General features: G+C 47.9%; 1 protein-coding gene across 4 annotated transcripts in view; it reads left to right on the top strand.

Moving 5' to 3' along the window:
- The window catches only part of Srgap3 (SLIT-ROBO Rho GTPase activating protein 3), a 233,264-nt gene that overhangs the window by 105,783 nt on the left and 110,799 nt on the right, over positions 1-16,682 (top strand). For all 4 annotated transcript variants that reach the window (NM_001443710.1, XM_087658875.1, NM_001191975.2 and 1 more), the window contains 1 exon segment: positions 9,823-10,015. In NM_001443710.1, coding sequence (NP_001430639.1) covers positions 9,823-10,015 — 193 coding nt within the window.

The raw sequence follows: 16,682 nt of genomic DNA, 5'->3' as shown, positions 1-16,682 counted from the left end.
AGTGGGGCATCCTGAGTCAGAGGCCACAGCTGGATGCTCTCAGCATTAACGACTTCTCATTTTTTCTCATCTCAATGCATCTGATCCTTTAGGGACCACTGGGCATCAGAGTCCTGAATATTAATCTCCTGTTGAGATTGATCACAGTCAACTTTTACTCAGGGACATGGGCAGGAGGAGGCCTGGCTTCTCCCTGTCCCTCCTTTGCCTTTCACTGAACATCGGGAAGTCAGGGAAACCTGACTTCACGGCAGGGACGGGTGATTATTTGGACACAGCACAGATGTTAGGGGAAACTTTCTCTCCCACCTCATCAGATTTTGATGGCGTCTCTTTGCTGACTGTCTCCTGCTTGCAGGAGCTGCAGAACTGGATCTCTCTGTTTGGATGGTTGTGGGAAGTGGGGGAATCTCCTATTCCCCATCTCCACAGATATATATGAAATGCTAATTCTTGAGTGTGGGGACCATGGGGACTATACCACTTTCTTTTACATGAAGATGACATTCCTAGGTAATATCTTCATCATCATTACAGAATAATCGTTATTATTTTATAATGCTAGCCCACAGACCATGCTTCCTTTTGGGGTAGGGGTGAGAAGTGGAGCAGTAACTGTAGTTTATATTACTCAGTGCCTCCCCAACTTATGTGTACCTCACTCCTCAGGAAGCTGCAAGGTTTGTTTCAACAAAGCCTTTGTAGTTCAAAGGCTTCAATCATTTACTTCCCTAAGGAATGATGGAGGTAAGGCCAGACTGATGGGTAGCATGTCTGACAAATATTTGGGGAGCATGTCTGGCACTCGATATAAGATGGGCAGCCCAAAGAATCAAGTGTTAGGTGAAGTTAGGCAAGCCACCTCATGCCTGTGCCTCTTTCTCCTCCTCAAAACAGAGAGCTGTCTCCCAAGGCTGTAGCCCAGATTCATGGAAAATACTGAACTCCACAAATGCCTGTTTTTAATTCCCTCCAGTTTGCAAATGGGAAAACCACAGGCCAGAGATGAACTGGCTTGCTTAAGGTCACAGGACTTGACAGTGTCCCAGCCAAGCTCTTACTGAGTACAGCCAAGTTTAATGTCAGACTCAGCTTTGGCCACTGTAGCACCCAGTGGCCTATTTATTCAGGCTGGAGAAACAGCTTCATCTTGGGGCTGATTCCCTTGGAAGTCTTGGGAGCCCAGCTAAACCCTGGCAGTACCTGGCAGAACCTGTAAATTCTTTGCTCTTTTTTGAACCTCAGTTTTTTTCACCGATGAAATGGTGTGACAGCCATCCCTTCCTCGTCCATGGCCAGAGTCGCAGTGGCTGTTAACCTACCTGGCTTGGTGAAGGCTAATGGGCTTCAGTGAACACTGACAGGCTTGTTCGGAGGAAGGAGGGGAAAGAGACAATACAAAGTGCTAGTCCTGACAGAGATTCTGAAGGGACCCGCTCACAGAGGGCTACTCTCCTGGTCTCTAGGGCTGCTCCCTGCTGCTCAAAGACAAAGCAGATGCATCTGGGCCCAGGCCTGGGTTGCCAGGGTAACTGCTTCAGCAGCTGCCTGGGACCTTGCAGCTGAGGCCCTTGGCTGCCAGGGATGCCACAGAGCTAGAGGGAATGGTCAGGAGGCTGCCAAAGGAAAGCTGCATCCCCATGTAAGGGATTGGAGAAAGGGTCGTCATGGGATCATCTAACCCTCCTGTGGATCAGTGACAACTGAGATAGAAGTGGAGAACAGCTTTGTGACCAGTTCCTCTGGTGCACAGGGCAGCATGATGTCTCTTTACTGCATCCCTACTATGTGCCTGGTCCTGTGCAAAATGCTTTATTTATGTATTAACTCTCACCATTGACAAGCAGATTAAGAAGCCAGCCAGGCTGGCTGTCCCCAGAGCCTCTGAGCATGTACCCTTTGTATTATGTCAAGTCACAGTCCTCTAGGTGCCTGGCATGTTATGTCTACTCCAATACTGGCCTCAACCCTGCAGGACAGGTAGAGTTACCTGCCCTCTACAGTGACTGGACACCCAAGATTTATAGTGTACAACCGGTGAGGAAAGGTAATTTTCAGTGACATTGGTTAGATGAATTGACCGGTCACACCTTTTACTCTGGGGTTGGTAGGAGAGGGCAGGGGACCCTGTCAAGATACTTGGCTTTGGGCTGGGCAGTGAGGGTCTTCATTAACCTGTTGTTCTGGGAGTTTATGGACCCCACTATCTGTTCTTGTCAGAACATATATGTGCACACATGTGAGTCATGGGACCAATATGTCCGCCCTTTTTGGGCTTCTGTGTCTATTCAAGGAAATGGGTGTAGTGAGTAAATTCTATTGAATCTTAAATGAGTGCTCTCCTATCGGTGAAATAGTCTACACTATGCTTGCCACAAGCCACATGTGCATCTGAGGGCTTGAGACAGGGGTGTGTTGCTGGAAGAACGAACTTCATTTTAATAAAACTTGGGACCAGGGGATGAGCCAACCGGTAAAGCACTTGCCACCAGTTTGGATCTCTAGAACCCGTGTAAAAGCCAGCAAGCTGCCTCCAACTTCACTGTGTAGGAGGTGAAGAGGGGGCACCCCTGGAGCGAGTTAGCTGAGCATATTAGCTGAATCAGGAGCTCTGAGTGCAGTGAGGCATCCTGCCCCAATAAATAAGATGTCGCACAGACAAGGAATGCACCATCGTTGGGTTTTCACATGCACCTCATGTGTATGAACATGCAAAACATACATATGTGCAAAAACAACATAAAATTTAAATAACCACCCATAGCTATTGCCTACTGAGTTGGGTGGTGTGGTGCTAACCGACCCAGGGGACTTCTCTGAGGTGTTTTCTTGCAACAGTACAGGGCTGGCTGTATGTTTCACTTCCGAAAGGAAACCTGTTCCAGCTCAAAGCTGACTAAGTGAACGGGTGACCCCAAAGCCTGCTTTGCTGTCCCACAGAGCTGAGGACCTCAAGAGGGCCTGTCCTCAAAGTCAGAATGTGTTGTGATGGACTGGCCCAGGTATACCTCAGTGACAGGAGTGTAGGGTGGAGACAGGAAGTGAGGCATCATCTCTGGAAGGGAAAGCAGTAAGGACACACCCTGATCCTATCTGTCCCTTAATCCCTATGAGCCCTGGTTCTGGGCAAATTTCTCCTAAGTCTTAGCTGATTCATCTATAGAATGAGGTAGTAATACTAACAGCTGACGGTATCATGACGACCAAGAGAGGTGAACATGGATGTGAGACCCACCCACACATGTCCTGTCTAGCTCTGGGCAATGGAGACGGTACGGGGCACACGATCATGCTTTTTGGGAGGTTCACCATGAAAGGCCTTTCGGTGCCAGGGCTTTCAGGATGACCCCTTCATCCTCAAGACCAGGCTCACTGGGCAGATCAGGTGGGGGCCGGGAGCTGCATATAAAACTGCCCTTTGAGCTGGTATTCTGGTACCTGTTCATGACTCAGAGGGTATCTGCAGTCTCAGGTTGAGGCCTGCAGGCAAGCTGATAGGCTTCCCCTGCCAGACTTGTTCACCAGAGCTCAGCCTGGCATGAGTTCTGGGTGAGGCTACTGTTTTCTTCTTCTTTCTTATGGAAAATTTCAACCAATAGCAAGAGTAAGTAAAGCAAGGACTATCACATGCCCTCCCACATCAGCCACAATGATAAGCTTCTAGAGTTAGCTCAGTTAGGGCCAGGTCCGTTTGACTTAAAACATCCATCCTCTATCCCCTGGCCCCAGCTCAGGGTTATGATGATATGATAAAGACTGTCTAAGCAGCTGTGGGGTGTGTGTGTGTGTGTGTGTGTGTGTGTGTGTGTGTGTGTGTGTGTGTGTGTGTGTGTACCTTGCAGGTTACTTCTCTCCTAAGACCATGTAGGTTCTAAGGATTGAACTCAGGTTGTCAGGCTTGGCGGCAAGCCCCTTTGCTCTCTGAGACCTCTCCTAGTCCTGGCTTGGTGTTTTTGTACTAGAGTTTACGGGACTAAAAATAGAATGAGAACATTTTCTTTTGCAGAAAATGGCTACAGCTGGAGATGACCATGTTAAACATTTATAAATTCGACTTTTATTTTTCTACTGAATAATATAGTTCTTTGGGGCTGGAGAGATGGCTCAGTGGTTCAGAGCCTTTGCTGCTCTTGCGGAGGACCCAGGTTCTGCTACCAACACCGTACAGGGGCTCACAACCAACTGTAGTCTAGTTCCCAGGGATCCATTGCTTTCTTCTGACTTCTGCGGGCAGGCAGCAGGCATGCATGTGGTACACATACATAAAAGCAGGCAAACACTCATACATATGAGAGAACTTTACCCCAAAATTTGAGAAAACTGAGATTCCCTTTTTCTCCTTATAAACCTCAAAAATTGATTTTTTTCTTTTTCTGGCTTTTGGATGTTTTTGTTTTGCTTTGTTTTGTTTTTCTGTTTGTCTGTTTTGGCAGTGTTTCACTGTGTAGTCCTGGCTGGGCTGGAACTTGCTACACAGATCAAGCTGGCTTCAAATTCATAGAGGTCTGCCTGCCTTTGTTTTCTAAGTGATCAAAGATGTGCACTGTCTCGAATCACTTTTTTCTTTTAAAAGGTATTTTGCCCGGATGACTTGGAGATGTATGTTTATTCAAACACATTCCTTCAGATGTTTGTGATGGCTTTTCATAGTTGCCCACAGTAGGAAGCCCTCGACGTGGCCTTCAGTAAATAAGCAAATAAACAGAACACAGAACAGTCACCTGCATATTGGAATAACATTCTATGATAAAAAGAACTGAACTGCCACGCTACAAAATGATACGGGAACCTTGTAAATGTGTTGCTGAGAGGCAGAGCTGGTCAGGAGGACTGCCTGCTGATAGGGTCAAGCTCTAGACATTCTGGGGAATGTAAGACTGGGGAGGCAGGAAAACACAGGGGTGCCGAGGGGACAGGATGGGCACAGGAAGGGGGACAGAAAGGGTGATGACTAGGCAAACCACAGGGGACTCTGAGGTCCATGAAACTGTGCTGTGTGGAGTGATACTGGTGACCCCTGTCAATTACAGCCTCGTCTGAACCTTCAGAAGACATAACACCGAGAGAGAGCCCCAAAGTAAAATATGGGCTCAAAGGGAGAGTGTATCTGGGCTAGTTCTTCTGTGGTAACAAGTGGAGTGGGCTAGTGAAAATATCGGTGAGGAGAGAAACTGTGCATGGGGTGGGGAGAGAGGAGCTCTCTGCTCCTTCTGTTCAGGCTTTGGGCAAACTTAAATTTACCCCAGTGTTGTTTATTCATTAAGAGAAACAAGAATTCCTAATCCCATGGATCTTCTGCTTGGGAGGCTGTGGCTATGACGTGGTGCCTGGTTATTGCTGTGGGTGACAGCTTTGGTGAGCTGGAGCATGTCTAGGTAGGGAAGCTGTGGACTGTTACATACTGAATGCCAGAGACATGGCCTTTACCCTATAAGCAGTGGGGCCACTGCAAAGTGTATCAGGAGAGTCTGGAGATGACTGCTTCCTGAGAGCCAGGCTGTAGGATTAGTCTTGGCTCTTCCTAAGCTTCATGTCCCTGACTGTAGAACTAGAAACATGCCGGAGTAGTTACCAAGGTCAAAGCCTATTCCAGCTCTCCCCCTGCCTCACCCCCTTTGTTATTCTGCCTCACTGTGCCAGGCTGTGGTTGGATGCCTTCCCCCAGGGGGTGCGGAGGGACATCGACTGCACAAGGCTGTGCCCGGGGAATAGTTCCATTTGATTTAACTTGATTTTTCCCTCTTTGAAATCTTCAAGGAGAAAAGCTAAGGCCTAGCTCCTAGCAGCCTTGTGGAGGGGGCACCGGGCTGCGGAGGAGAATTGGAGGGTGGTCTCTGATTACTAGACACCTTGACTTCCGGTTAGCCAGATGCAGAAGGTTCCCTGTGCGCTGTGCTTTGGAGGCTCCAGCTGGCTGTGTGCGCTGGGGGGAGGTGTCTCTGCCCCTTCCAGAATGTCTCCTGTCATTACAGTGTGATTTATGAGCTTTTCCTCTAAAACATGAGAATGCTGGCAAACCGACTCTGCCCTGCAGCCGTTCTAATAAGGAGCATCTTGTTATGCAGACGACCTTTGGGGGGAGGATTGGGGACTTAGAAGTGGGCTGCCCTTTGTTTTGTTTTAACCTGAAAACTACCAAGCTCTTCGTGGATTCCAGTCTATTGTGGTGTGTCCAAGGCTGTATTGTCACCTTCTGAGGGACATGAGTTTGATTCCTAGCTTCGCTTTGCTGTTAGGACCGGCTATGGTGTTCTCTGAGCCACCACCCCATCACTTACAGGGGTGAAGTTGGGGATGCCAGCAGTTATCCTACTTCTAGGGATGCCCTGTGGCTTACATGAGAGAAACACGTACAGAGCACAAGCCCTTCAAACGATAGCATCATCGAGATGATTCTAACAGCAAAGGGTCTGAAAGTTGGTAGGGGAATATGTAAAAGAGATTTTCGAGGCTACGTGTTGATACAGCATCTGAGTCTCATGTGAGCGACAGCATTTCATCCATTTATACACATGGGCCTATGTACAGCTGTGCAGCTGATGACAGTTTATAGAGCGTCATGTGACCTTTACCAAGCCTCTGAGCTTAGTCTACACAAAGCCTCTGAAACCAATGGTGAGCAAGAGCCACAGTCTATGTGTATGTGTGTAAAACCTGATAGTGAGTGAGAGCCACACCAAGTGTGTATGGTGAGTGTATACATGTGTATATGTGTATGTATATGTGGGGCATGTGTATATATGTGTACATGTATATGTGTATGCATGTGGTACATGTGTGTGCATGTATTTATGTATGTGTGTCATGTGTATGCATGTGGTGTGTGCATGTATGTAAATGTGACATGTGTGTATACATGCATATGTGACTTTTGCCTCAATGTGCCTGGTATGTGGGGTTGGTGAATAGTGGTTAACTAACTGCTATATGGCATGCTGCATATGTGGCATGCGCTACGGTCCTGTGAATGAACTCTGTGTTTATCTGTGTGTCCATGAGCATTGCGTGTTTGTATGTGTACCTGTGTGTCACATGAGATGCTCACATCCAGGGGCTCTGTGGGCAGCACATAGAAAGGCCATAAGCATCAATAGCGATTTGCTGGACAGGTGCTGTGGACCTGTTTATGCTGAGAATCCATACTCAGAGCTTGGATTTCATTTGTAGAGACCTCACACAGGGCTTGCAGGAATGGTAACAACCCTTATCCAAAACCAGTCTTGGCAGTCTGTGCTTCCAGGAGTCCCAGGGTGCTCTGGGGATGGTGGTGGAGGCAGTGGGTGTGCCAGGCCTTCTGGAAGGAGACCGTCCTGCCAGGGCTACAGAGCAGCAGTGTGGGCCTCCTGCTGTCTACCCTCAGGATGGACCCAAAAGCCTCTGCTGTTCCACAGTTTTAGTTGACATATAAAATGTTTCTGTCTAAATGTAAGTAGTTAACAGAGGATATATTTCTGCCATGTTTTAAATATTAACATTTTAGAATAACATTACACCATTCTCTTCAAAGTAGAGCAAACCAAAGCTCAGTAACATTGCGATTTTAAAAAGTCGTCTTTTCACGAACTCTTACATAATCTAGAAGAATGCACAGATGGGGCCCAGCTCCATCCATCTGACCCGTGTACTGCTCGGATCAAGGTGTGTGAGCATACTCAGACCCCAGATGACAACCTTGTCTTCCTCTGGGTCAGCATCCCTCTAAAGGTGACTGCTTCTCTCTCTAACACTGTGAACCACCTTCCCTGGTCTCAGTTCTCCTGAATGATTCAGTGAACACGAGGTCCTCACATTTCAAGCCTATGCTGGATGCAGCCCCTATTTTCTCACCGCATAGCATCCCCTTGGAGAGTACCTTACTTGGGAACACTGGCTTCCTTATAAAGCTCTGATTCTAGAACACAGTTTTAGGTGGACATAAGCACTGACGTTTTGGGGTATTTATCATGGAATGGAATTGTCAGGACATAGGAGGAATTCTGCAGTATGTCAATATTCTCAATTGTCCATCGAAGAGAACCTAAAACCCTTTATGTCACTATATCTTTCTGAGTCCATAATTCCCTTCGATTTCCTTCACAGAATTTTATCTTAATATTGTTAAAACTTATAAGTTGATGATTATATTTCTTTTTAACCTATATACAAATTGAACTGATATTTAGACTTTTGAAGTTATATTTTATTTATTTACTTACTATTTATTTATTTGAGTGCAGAGGGTTTTGTGATCCTTTGAGTCTAGGATAGTTCTCTCTCTCTCTCTCTCTCTCTCTCTCTCTCTCTCTCTCTCTCTCTCTCTCATTTGATTTTCAAGACAGAGTTTCTTTGTGTAGCCTAGGCTGTCCTGGAACTCACTTTGTAGACCAAGCTGGTCTTGAACTCACAGAGATCTGTCTCTTCTGCCTTCCAAATGCTGGGATAAAAGGCATGAGCCACCAGGCCTGGCCTGAGGAAGGTTTCCTAACACCAATATTTAAAATTGTTCCTTTTGGGACACCCAGACAGTTTTGCCCTTTTGGGTGCTTCTATCATAGTTAGAGTCTGAATGAATGCAGCCTTAGTTTTTCTTTAGGAAATTGAGAACGGGACCATTGTGAGGAGTGAAGTGGGAAAGGTGTGGCATTGTTAGGCTGAACTGGGGAGCATAGGAGTGGGCATAAGACTATCATGTGGACTCTTCTATACTTCTGTCTGAAGACCCCTTGAGAAGTCTTGTTATATCCCCAGTCGGTCTGTGTAAGTTTGCAACCCCCCTTTTGATGATGATGGTGATGATGTTGATGGTGATGATGATGTTGATGATGATGGAAGGGGATGCTGTACCATTCAAGGATGAGTTTGAGTGAATTGAAAAATTCATGGAGTGTAGAAGGGGAATCCTGAACATCAAGTCCACACTAAAGAGTTGGATGTAACTCCTAGGCAGAGGGGAGCCTGGGGCATTTTTGAGAAGGTTGTCAGTGAAGTGCAAGTTGGGTGCCTTGCAGAGCTGGATCTGTTGAGGACACAGAAAGGGGTTGCTGCACCTGAATGGTGGCAGCGACAGTATGGGACTTGACAAAATGATAGGCTGTGACTTGTGGGATATCAGGTCACATTAGGGTTGTTAAGGGTCATAAGGACTCTGGTGAGATTTTTTTTAGCTTGATCCCCAGCTTTTGAATGGTCCTCTGGCTTCCCAAACTCAGCTGGATCAGTCAGTACTTCCCCAAGTGTGGAGGATGCTCTTTTAGTGGTACTTGGGATGTTTACACATGGAGCTTAGAGTAATGAAGAACGGGACAGACGTGACCCTGGGGAATGCTGGAACTCCAGATGCATTCTAATGCCCTGAGGGTCCTGCCTGCACTAGGTGAGAAAAACCCAACCCGCTCCCTGAGCCACAAAGAACAAGCCTCTTGGGCAAGGCCTTTGGCCCTTTGGCAAACCCTAGTTGTAACATGTAAATAGAATTTAAAAACTGTTGTTTTCATAGAACTTATTTCTGATATCCCAGGCTTTTTCTGAGCCCCCTCCCCCTTTTCTGGAGCTTAGTATACAGCTTTTTAGTCTAAGCAAACTGATTACACTGAGAAAAGTTAGTCAATCCTCCAGTCACGTGGAGTAACAATGTAGCCAGTGGCCTGAGCAGTAGTCAGAAACATCAGCCGCAACTTGGGGTGACTCAAGTCTGGGAAACAGTGGGTTAGACTGTATAGGAGAAAGGGGCCCGTACCAAATCTCAGCCTAGCAAAACTGGGCCTGCGGCTGGGGGCTCTGAGGGGTATGGGTCCACTGCTGTCTCCAGCCATCGCCTGATGTTCAGCTCCTTGCCTCCCACAGAGATCCGCACGCAGCTGGTGGAGCAGTTCAAATGCCTGGAGCAGCAGTCAGAGTCGCGGCTGCAGCTGCTGCAAGACTTGCAGGAGTTCTTCCGCAGGAAAGCTGAGATCGAGCTGGAGTATTCCCGCAGCCTGGAGAAGCTGGCCGAGCGCTTCTCCTCCAAGATTCGAAGCTCCCGGGAGCACCAGTTCAAGTGAGAAATTGGCTGCGGGTCCTGGAATGGGAGGCGGCGCTGGGCGGGAGGGTTGCTGGCAGGCGCAATTGGCCAAACAAGGAGGTCAAAACTGGAGGAGGAGGCCAGGACTGGACCTTGACCTGCAAGGTCCTGCGAAGTCCTGCAAAGGTTCTGCAACTTCCTCTTGCCTCCAGGAGCTAGTTGTTCTCATGTACCAAGTAAAGGTAGAGATGGCTTCCATGCCGAAGGGTGCTGTAGGCAGTAGATTAGTGAGTTGGAGTTGCACTCATTTATGCCCAGCTGAGATTAGTACCTCCTTCCAGCACATCCTGGCTTCATCTTGTTGGGTTTTACTTGGGTACCAGCTTGCCCTCTATGTCCTTAGAATGTCTTCTCACGGACCGAGTCCACAGACCATTCCTCCTCTTTGCTGGTCTGGAGGACCTCAATACTTAAACACATCCCTATCTTACTATTGAGAACACAAAAGCCCTCCTACCTAGCTGCACACACCCTGAGCTCCCAGTCCCAAGGCTCTCTGTCTGACCTGGCAGGTTCGAAGACCTCTGGTTACACTCTGAGTTGTTGCTAGAGCGGTCCACAGGGGTGCGCATGGCGGTCTCATCACTTGCCCATGCTTCCTCTTCACTTGAAAGCAGCTCCCCTCACACCCTAAGTGTGAGCATGGGGGGGAGGGAAGAGGGCAGGCCTCGAGGATACAGGGATCTTGTATTCCCTAACCTTGTCTGTAATGAGCCCTACTCGCCCCTCATGGGTTCATTAACTCAGTCACCAGATGGATGGGAGCCCCAGCTGGCAATCGGGCCAAGTGGGCTTCTTGTCACACTATGAAAGTCTAATTAGGGGGTCACCCAGGCCAGTGCAGCTGGGGTAGACCCTCGACATGATGCTAATGTGATGGGCCAGCCTTGACGGCTTTTGGAAGTTGAGTTTTCTGTCCAGGCTGACACACCTTTGGCCCCTGGGTGCCACTTCTATTCATGGGGTCTGTGCCATGCTCTGGTCCTTCAGCCTGGATGTCTCAGGAAGCCAATCTGTCCCATAGCTTCTTCCCTTAAGGATGCCCAAGCTGCCAGGTTGCTTCTCAGGGCTGGAGGAGAGCCCTGGGGCTTGTTATGCTGTCACTGCAGGAAGCCTTGCTGGGGGCAGAGATTGGATGCTGTAAACAGGACTGAGGAAGGAGGGGAGAGTGGAATTTTTAAATTCTTGGCCTGTGCAGTTCACTTGAGAGAATTGGTTCAGAGATTTGCTGAAGGTAGCACTGGTTAGGGACAGACTGGGGACAGGACCTCACATCCCCCAACTCTAGGGAGTTTCCTTTTGTGCTGTGGACCACTTTTCCCTAAGGCCCAGGCTTTTCCCAATCTGCCTGGGCTTTGGGGATGTTTATAGCTGTGGAAGGGGCTAAATTTAGGGCCAGACTAGCTGGGGCAAGTTCTGTGTGGCCCTTGATTTAAAGAAAGGCCTAGGGGCTGTCATGGTGGCTTAAAAGGTTAAGGGGCTTGCTGCCAAGCCTGTCGACTTGACATTGATTCCCAGAGTCCATAAGGTAGAAGGAGAGAACTAACCTCTCACGAGTTGTTCTCTGACCGTCACAGGGCTGATGCTGGCTCTCAGGTCTCTTCTGGGGATGGTTGAACATTTGTAGAGTCCCCAGGGGTGGTTCCAGATTGTCGTCCTTCAGTGACGTGAGATGGGAACGATTTAAAATGGGAGCGATGCAGAGCTAGTCCCCTGGACTGAGACTTTGGTCTTTCCCTTGTGGATACGCACTGGGTATCAAAGACTGAAATGACATGGTGGATGGTTGGAAAGTGAAGTTTCTAGCACCTAGTAGAAGGCTTGAGCCATGGTTGGTACAAATGTTGATTGAATATTTGTCCAATGGTAGTTAGAGTTGCTGTAGAGGGGAGTGTGCCATTCACACACTGAGACTGATGAAACCATTTGGTGCTGCATTGCTGTGAGGACAGTGTGAACTTGACTTCTATCTGGAGAATGGGGACCACCAAAGGGATAGTGTATAGGGAAGGCCACATAGATGCTAGTCCAAAATGCCTCACCCAGCCTTTGCATCAGAAGCTCTGGGGCTTCAGCAAACGTTTCTGGTGGTTCTGGTGACCAGAAACTTTGATGGTTTTCTAGATGACCAAAAGTTCTCAGTCTTCCCATAGGCTGCACTGGCCTTCCTTGTCACCAGCATAGAAATCACAGTGTTGTCCTTTCTGGAGCAGGCCTTGGGGAGCCTGACTTTTCTTTTGATGGCCTGGAAACAGGAGCATACTCGAGCAGGAGGATGCCATGGAGGGTAGTATATAGGGGCCTGATCCTGCTTTTCAGGTAGATGGGTGGCCTGATCCAAACAAGTTGTCTAGGTCTGGAGAGAGAGAGAATTTCTTTAACCAAGACCTTTCTTCCCTAAGAGATGCATATTCTAAAATACCAATACTTTGAGATATTTGGTGGGGGAAAGAGAGAAAAAGAAGGAAGAGGAGGAGAAGGAAGAGGAGGAGGAGGAGGAGGAGAAGGAGGAGAAGGAGGAAGAGGAGGGAGGAGGAGGAGGAAAAGAAGAAGAAGAGGAGGAGGAAGAGGAGGAGGAAGAGGAGGGAGGAGGAGGAGAAGAAGAGGAGGAGGAAGAGGAGGGAGGAGGAAGAAGAGAAGGAGGAGGAGGAGAAAGAGGAGGAGGAAGAGGAGGAGGAGGAGGAAGAGAAGGAGGAGGAGAAAGAGGAGGAGGAAGAGGAGGAGGAGCAGAAAGAAAGAAAGAAAGGAAGGAAGGAAGGAAGGAAGAAAGAAAGAAAGAAAGAAAGAAAGAAAGAAAGAAAGAAAGAAAAGAAATACCATATTTGGGAATCACTAACATTTCTGGAAACTCAGAGATTTACACACTCTGACTCTTGGGGGCCAGAAGTAAAGGCATACACCACCATGCTCAGTGTGCCAGCACAGTGTGTGGGAGAGTGAGAGGTTTGTGCTAAGCAAGCCTGTTGTCGTCCATCTGAAAGCTATCTGGCAATAGACTTTCCCCTCCCCAAGGTAAGTAGTTATACTTTACAAACTAGCTTTCCACAGGATCCCTGTTGCAAAGCTCTGCTGTGCACCCACTCCAAAGTGTAATGGCGTTCTTCTCCAATGTGCTCTGCATTTAGGGCCCCTTTTATTCCTATTCCTTTGGGGTTTGGTAGTGTTTGCCCTTCAGGGGGAATATGACTCATGACAGTCCCCTGCCCAGGCTTAAGTGATGCTGTGGATCACAGAGAAAGACAGCAGGAAATTCTGTTCAAACACACTAGAAATATTTGGGGGAAAAGCCAGAGTTTGGGAAGAGCTGGGCGGTGCTTGGCTAGATACCGAATACTATTCTATGGAGATCTTCAGTGCCAGAACAGTTGGGAGTGTCTTCCAGCTTCGCAAAGCAGAGAGAGAGAGAGAGAGAGAGAGAGAGAGAGAGAGAGAGAGAGAGAGAGAGAGAGAGAGAGAGAGAGAGAGGACCCCAGAGAACAGCTGACTTCATTTCCAGGAAAGTGCTTTTTTTAAAAAAAAAGATTTATTCATTTATTATATATAAGTACACTGTAGCTGTCTTCAGATACACCAGAAGAGGGTATCAGAGGGTATCTCTTTACAGATGGTTGTGAGCCACCATGTGGTTGCTGGGAATTGAACTCAGGACCTCTGGAAGAGCAGTCGGTGCTCTTAACCGCTGAGCCATTTCTCTAGCCCAGGAAAGTGCTTTTTATTGGGGAAAAGGTGCCATGGTCTGCACAGCTGCAGTGTGTCTCTAAACGATAGTGTAATTGAGATTTAGCCTTCCGGGTTATTGCTTGACAGGGAAGCAGTGTTGCAATGTGTCATTTGAGACTGGCGTGTAGAGGATCCAGGGTGAAGAGGTCTGAGCAGAAGGGGTGAGGAAGCCCTCAGGACAGACTTGTATCTCTATTGATCATTATGACTGCTCAGTGGTCAGAATCATAGCACTAACCTGTTCCAGGTTCCCCAATTCCTACCTTTCCAGGTGAACAGTGACCATCTTATGCCAGCTACATGATAGATGTTGTGACATGAGGGACAGATAATTCTTTATTTTCCTAGTTGAAACCAATAAGGTTTAGGGAAATTAATTTGCCAAGGACACATCTGTAGTTGCAGGCAGGATTTGGATCCTGATTTATCAACTCTGGCTGGGCTGCCACATGGCAGACCCATTCCCTCAGCTCTCTGCCTGGGTTAGTGCTTTCTTGGAGTCACCTATCTAACCAGACCTGTGTGAGCATCAGGGGTCTGCGGAAGGCTCTTATGAAAAGCCTCTGTTCAGGCTTGGCTGGCTGTGGGTCTCACAGACTCAGGTCAGATTTGTAAGGAACCGTACAGTTTGTAGATCGGGCCTGCCACCTTCATCCCACTAGGCACTTGAAAGCAAGGGGGCATTTCTCATCACTCTGTCTCTTTGTGGTTATCTCTGCCTTCGAGCCTTGATGTCTCTTCACTGTCATAACGCATGCAGGATGGAAGGCTCACTGGCTCTCCCTGAGCCATAACTTAAATTCTCTGTTAGCCTTGTGAAGACAGCCTCCTTGATGCTCCTGCACTAGTAACGCTTCTGTAATCGTTCAACAAACCTCAGGCTTCAGCACTGGCCCAAGAATACATAGTGCTGTTTGTTTCCCTTATAATTACCTTTCTCAGTTACCTTCTATTTATGGCAAGCATTCACAAAAAGAAAACCATGACTAGGGAAAGTTCTTCATAAAATACCTTCAGAAAAAGACGGCAGTGGGGAGATGGCTCTGCGGGTAAGAATGTTCTCTGTTCCCAAATGAAGATCTGAGCTCAAATCTCAAAACCCAAGTAAAAACCAGCTGCAGTTGCACTTGTGTGTAGCAGCTATGGTGAGGGTGGAGGCCAGGGGGTCACTGGGGCTGCTTGCTGACCTAGCTCTAGGCTCAGTGAGAGACCTTGCCTCGGGAATAATGTGTAGAGAGAAAGAGAGGAGTCCTGCTGTGTGTGTGTGTATGCACGCATGCACATATACACACACACACATGCAAGCACACACATGCACACATGAAAGCACACATATACACACACGAAAGCACGCACACACACACACACTACACCATGCACATACACAAAGCACATATACACATACTATGCACACATGCTACACACAAACACCACACACACACTCTAGCACACACATGCAAGCACACACATGCACACATGAAAGCACACATATACACACACGAAAGCACACACACACACACATACCACCATGCACATACACAACTATGCACACACGCTACATACAATCACCACACACACACTCTAGCACACACACACAAGCACACATGCAAGTACACACAACACACACACTCAAGCACACACATGTGCACATGTACACACACATTTAAAACAAAAGGCAGATACTGAGCCTGGGTTTGGGATGCCATAATCCTGATGTCAGCACCAACTCACAATGGGGTCCATCTCCAGTTCCTTATAGAAAATTATCACCTTCCCTCATCTTTACCTTCCCCTCCAGCCTCTGCCAGCTCCAATGTCGGTCACATTTACATCCTACTGTCCTTGTCCACCTCCTGTCACCTCCGACATCTCTTTACTCTCCTGCACCTCTGTTTTCCCCACTGTGTCTCCTCCCCTTTCACCCTCCATCTTTCGTCGTCTCCACTTTCTGTCTACCTTTCGACCACCATCTTCTGTTCTGTACACCATCTGCCTTCTCTCTTTGCCCGTCCATCAGCTCAGCGCCTGTATCCCCTGCCATCTGTTTTCCATCACAGCGACTTCCCATCATGTCTGGTTTCTGCCTTCCGCCGTCCATCCTCCACCCCCATTATCTTCCTCTCTATCACCCACTTTCCCTCTCCCATCATCCTCTGCCTTCCACCTTCTGTATCCTCCACTTTCCATCACCACATTCTTTTCCCTTCTGTGGTGGGGCTCTGAGGCTCCTTGTGACGGCTACAGCTCCTTCTCCTCTTCTTGGTTCTCCATGTGGTTCTCACGACTCCCACACACCTTTCCTGGGATCCTCAGAGATCCTGATCAGTGAATTACGAAGTATCGTCCAGTCTCTGTGTTACTTGTGCCTGTGTACACACGTATATTTCACCTAGGCACCAACAGCACTCTGGTTTTTGTATTAAGAATGGTGGTAGATTTAAAGAGCGATATCTAGGTAGGAGGTCAGTTCTATCTCCATCCACTTAGGTAGGGGGAATAATAGTGGACTTTAAGGATTATATAGGACCATATACTTTGCAAATCCATCCATTAGCCTTCAGTTCGTACATCTTTCTAAGAATTCCAGTGGGACATGAAAAGTCAGCACATGAGTCATTCTCTCCAAAGGACAGAGAAGGGACTTGCAGGCCGGCCTCAGTGGGGTTCTCAGGACTCACAGTTGAAGGGTGAAATAACTGGCCAGACGAGCCTTGGGTAGGCAATTCTTTCACTTGGTTCTGTATACACCACGCATCATGCCCATTTTCCTGTCAGATAAACCAAGGCGCAGAGGTTTGTACGGGAAGAGATGGTGAGGTTGCCCAGGTATTTCTTAATGGGGCAGAGGTTTTCATTTCAGGACTTGACCAAAGATGGGGATCTGATGCCTGAAGAGGATGTCAGGTGCAGGGGTCTATGCTCT

The sequence above is a fragment of the Rattus norvegicus genome, chromosome 4, assembly GCF_021556685.1.
Source record: "Rattus norvegicus strain SHRSP/BbbUtx chromosome 4, alternate assembly SHRSP_T2T, whole genome shotgun sequence".
Classification (NCBI taxonomy): Eukaryota; Metazoa; Chordata; class Mammalia; order Rodentia; family Muridae; genus Rattus; species Rattus norvegicus.
This window is presented reverse-complemented; position numbering and strand designations above follow the sequence as displayed.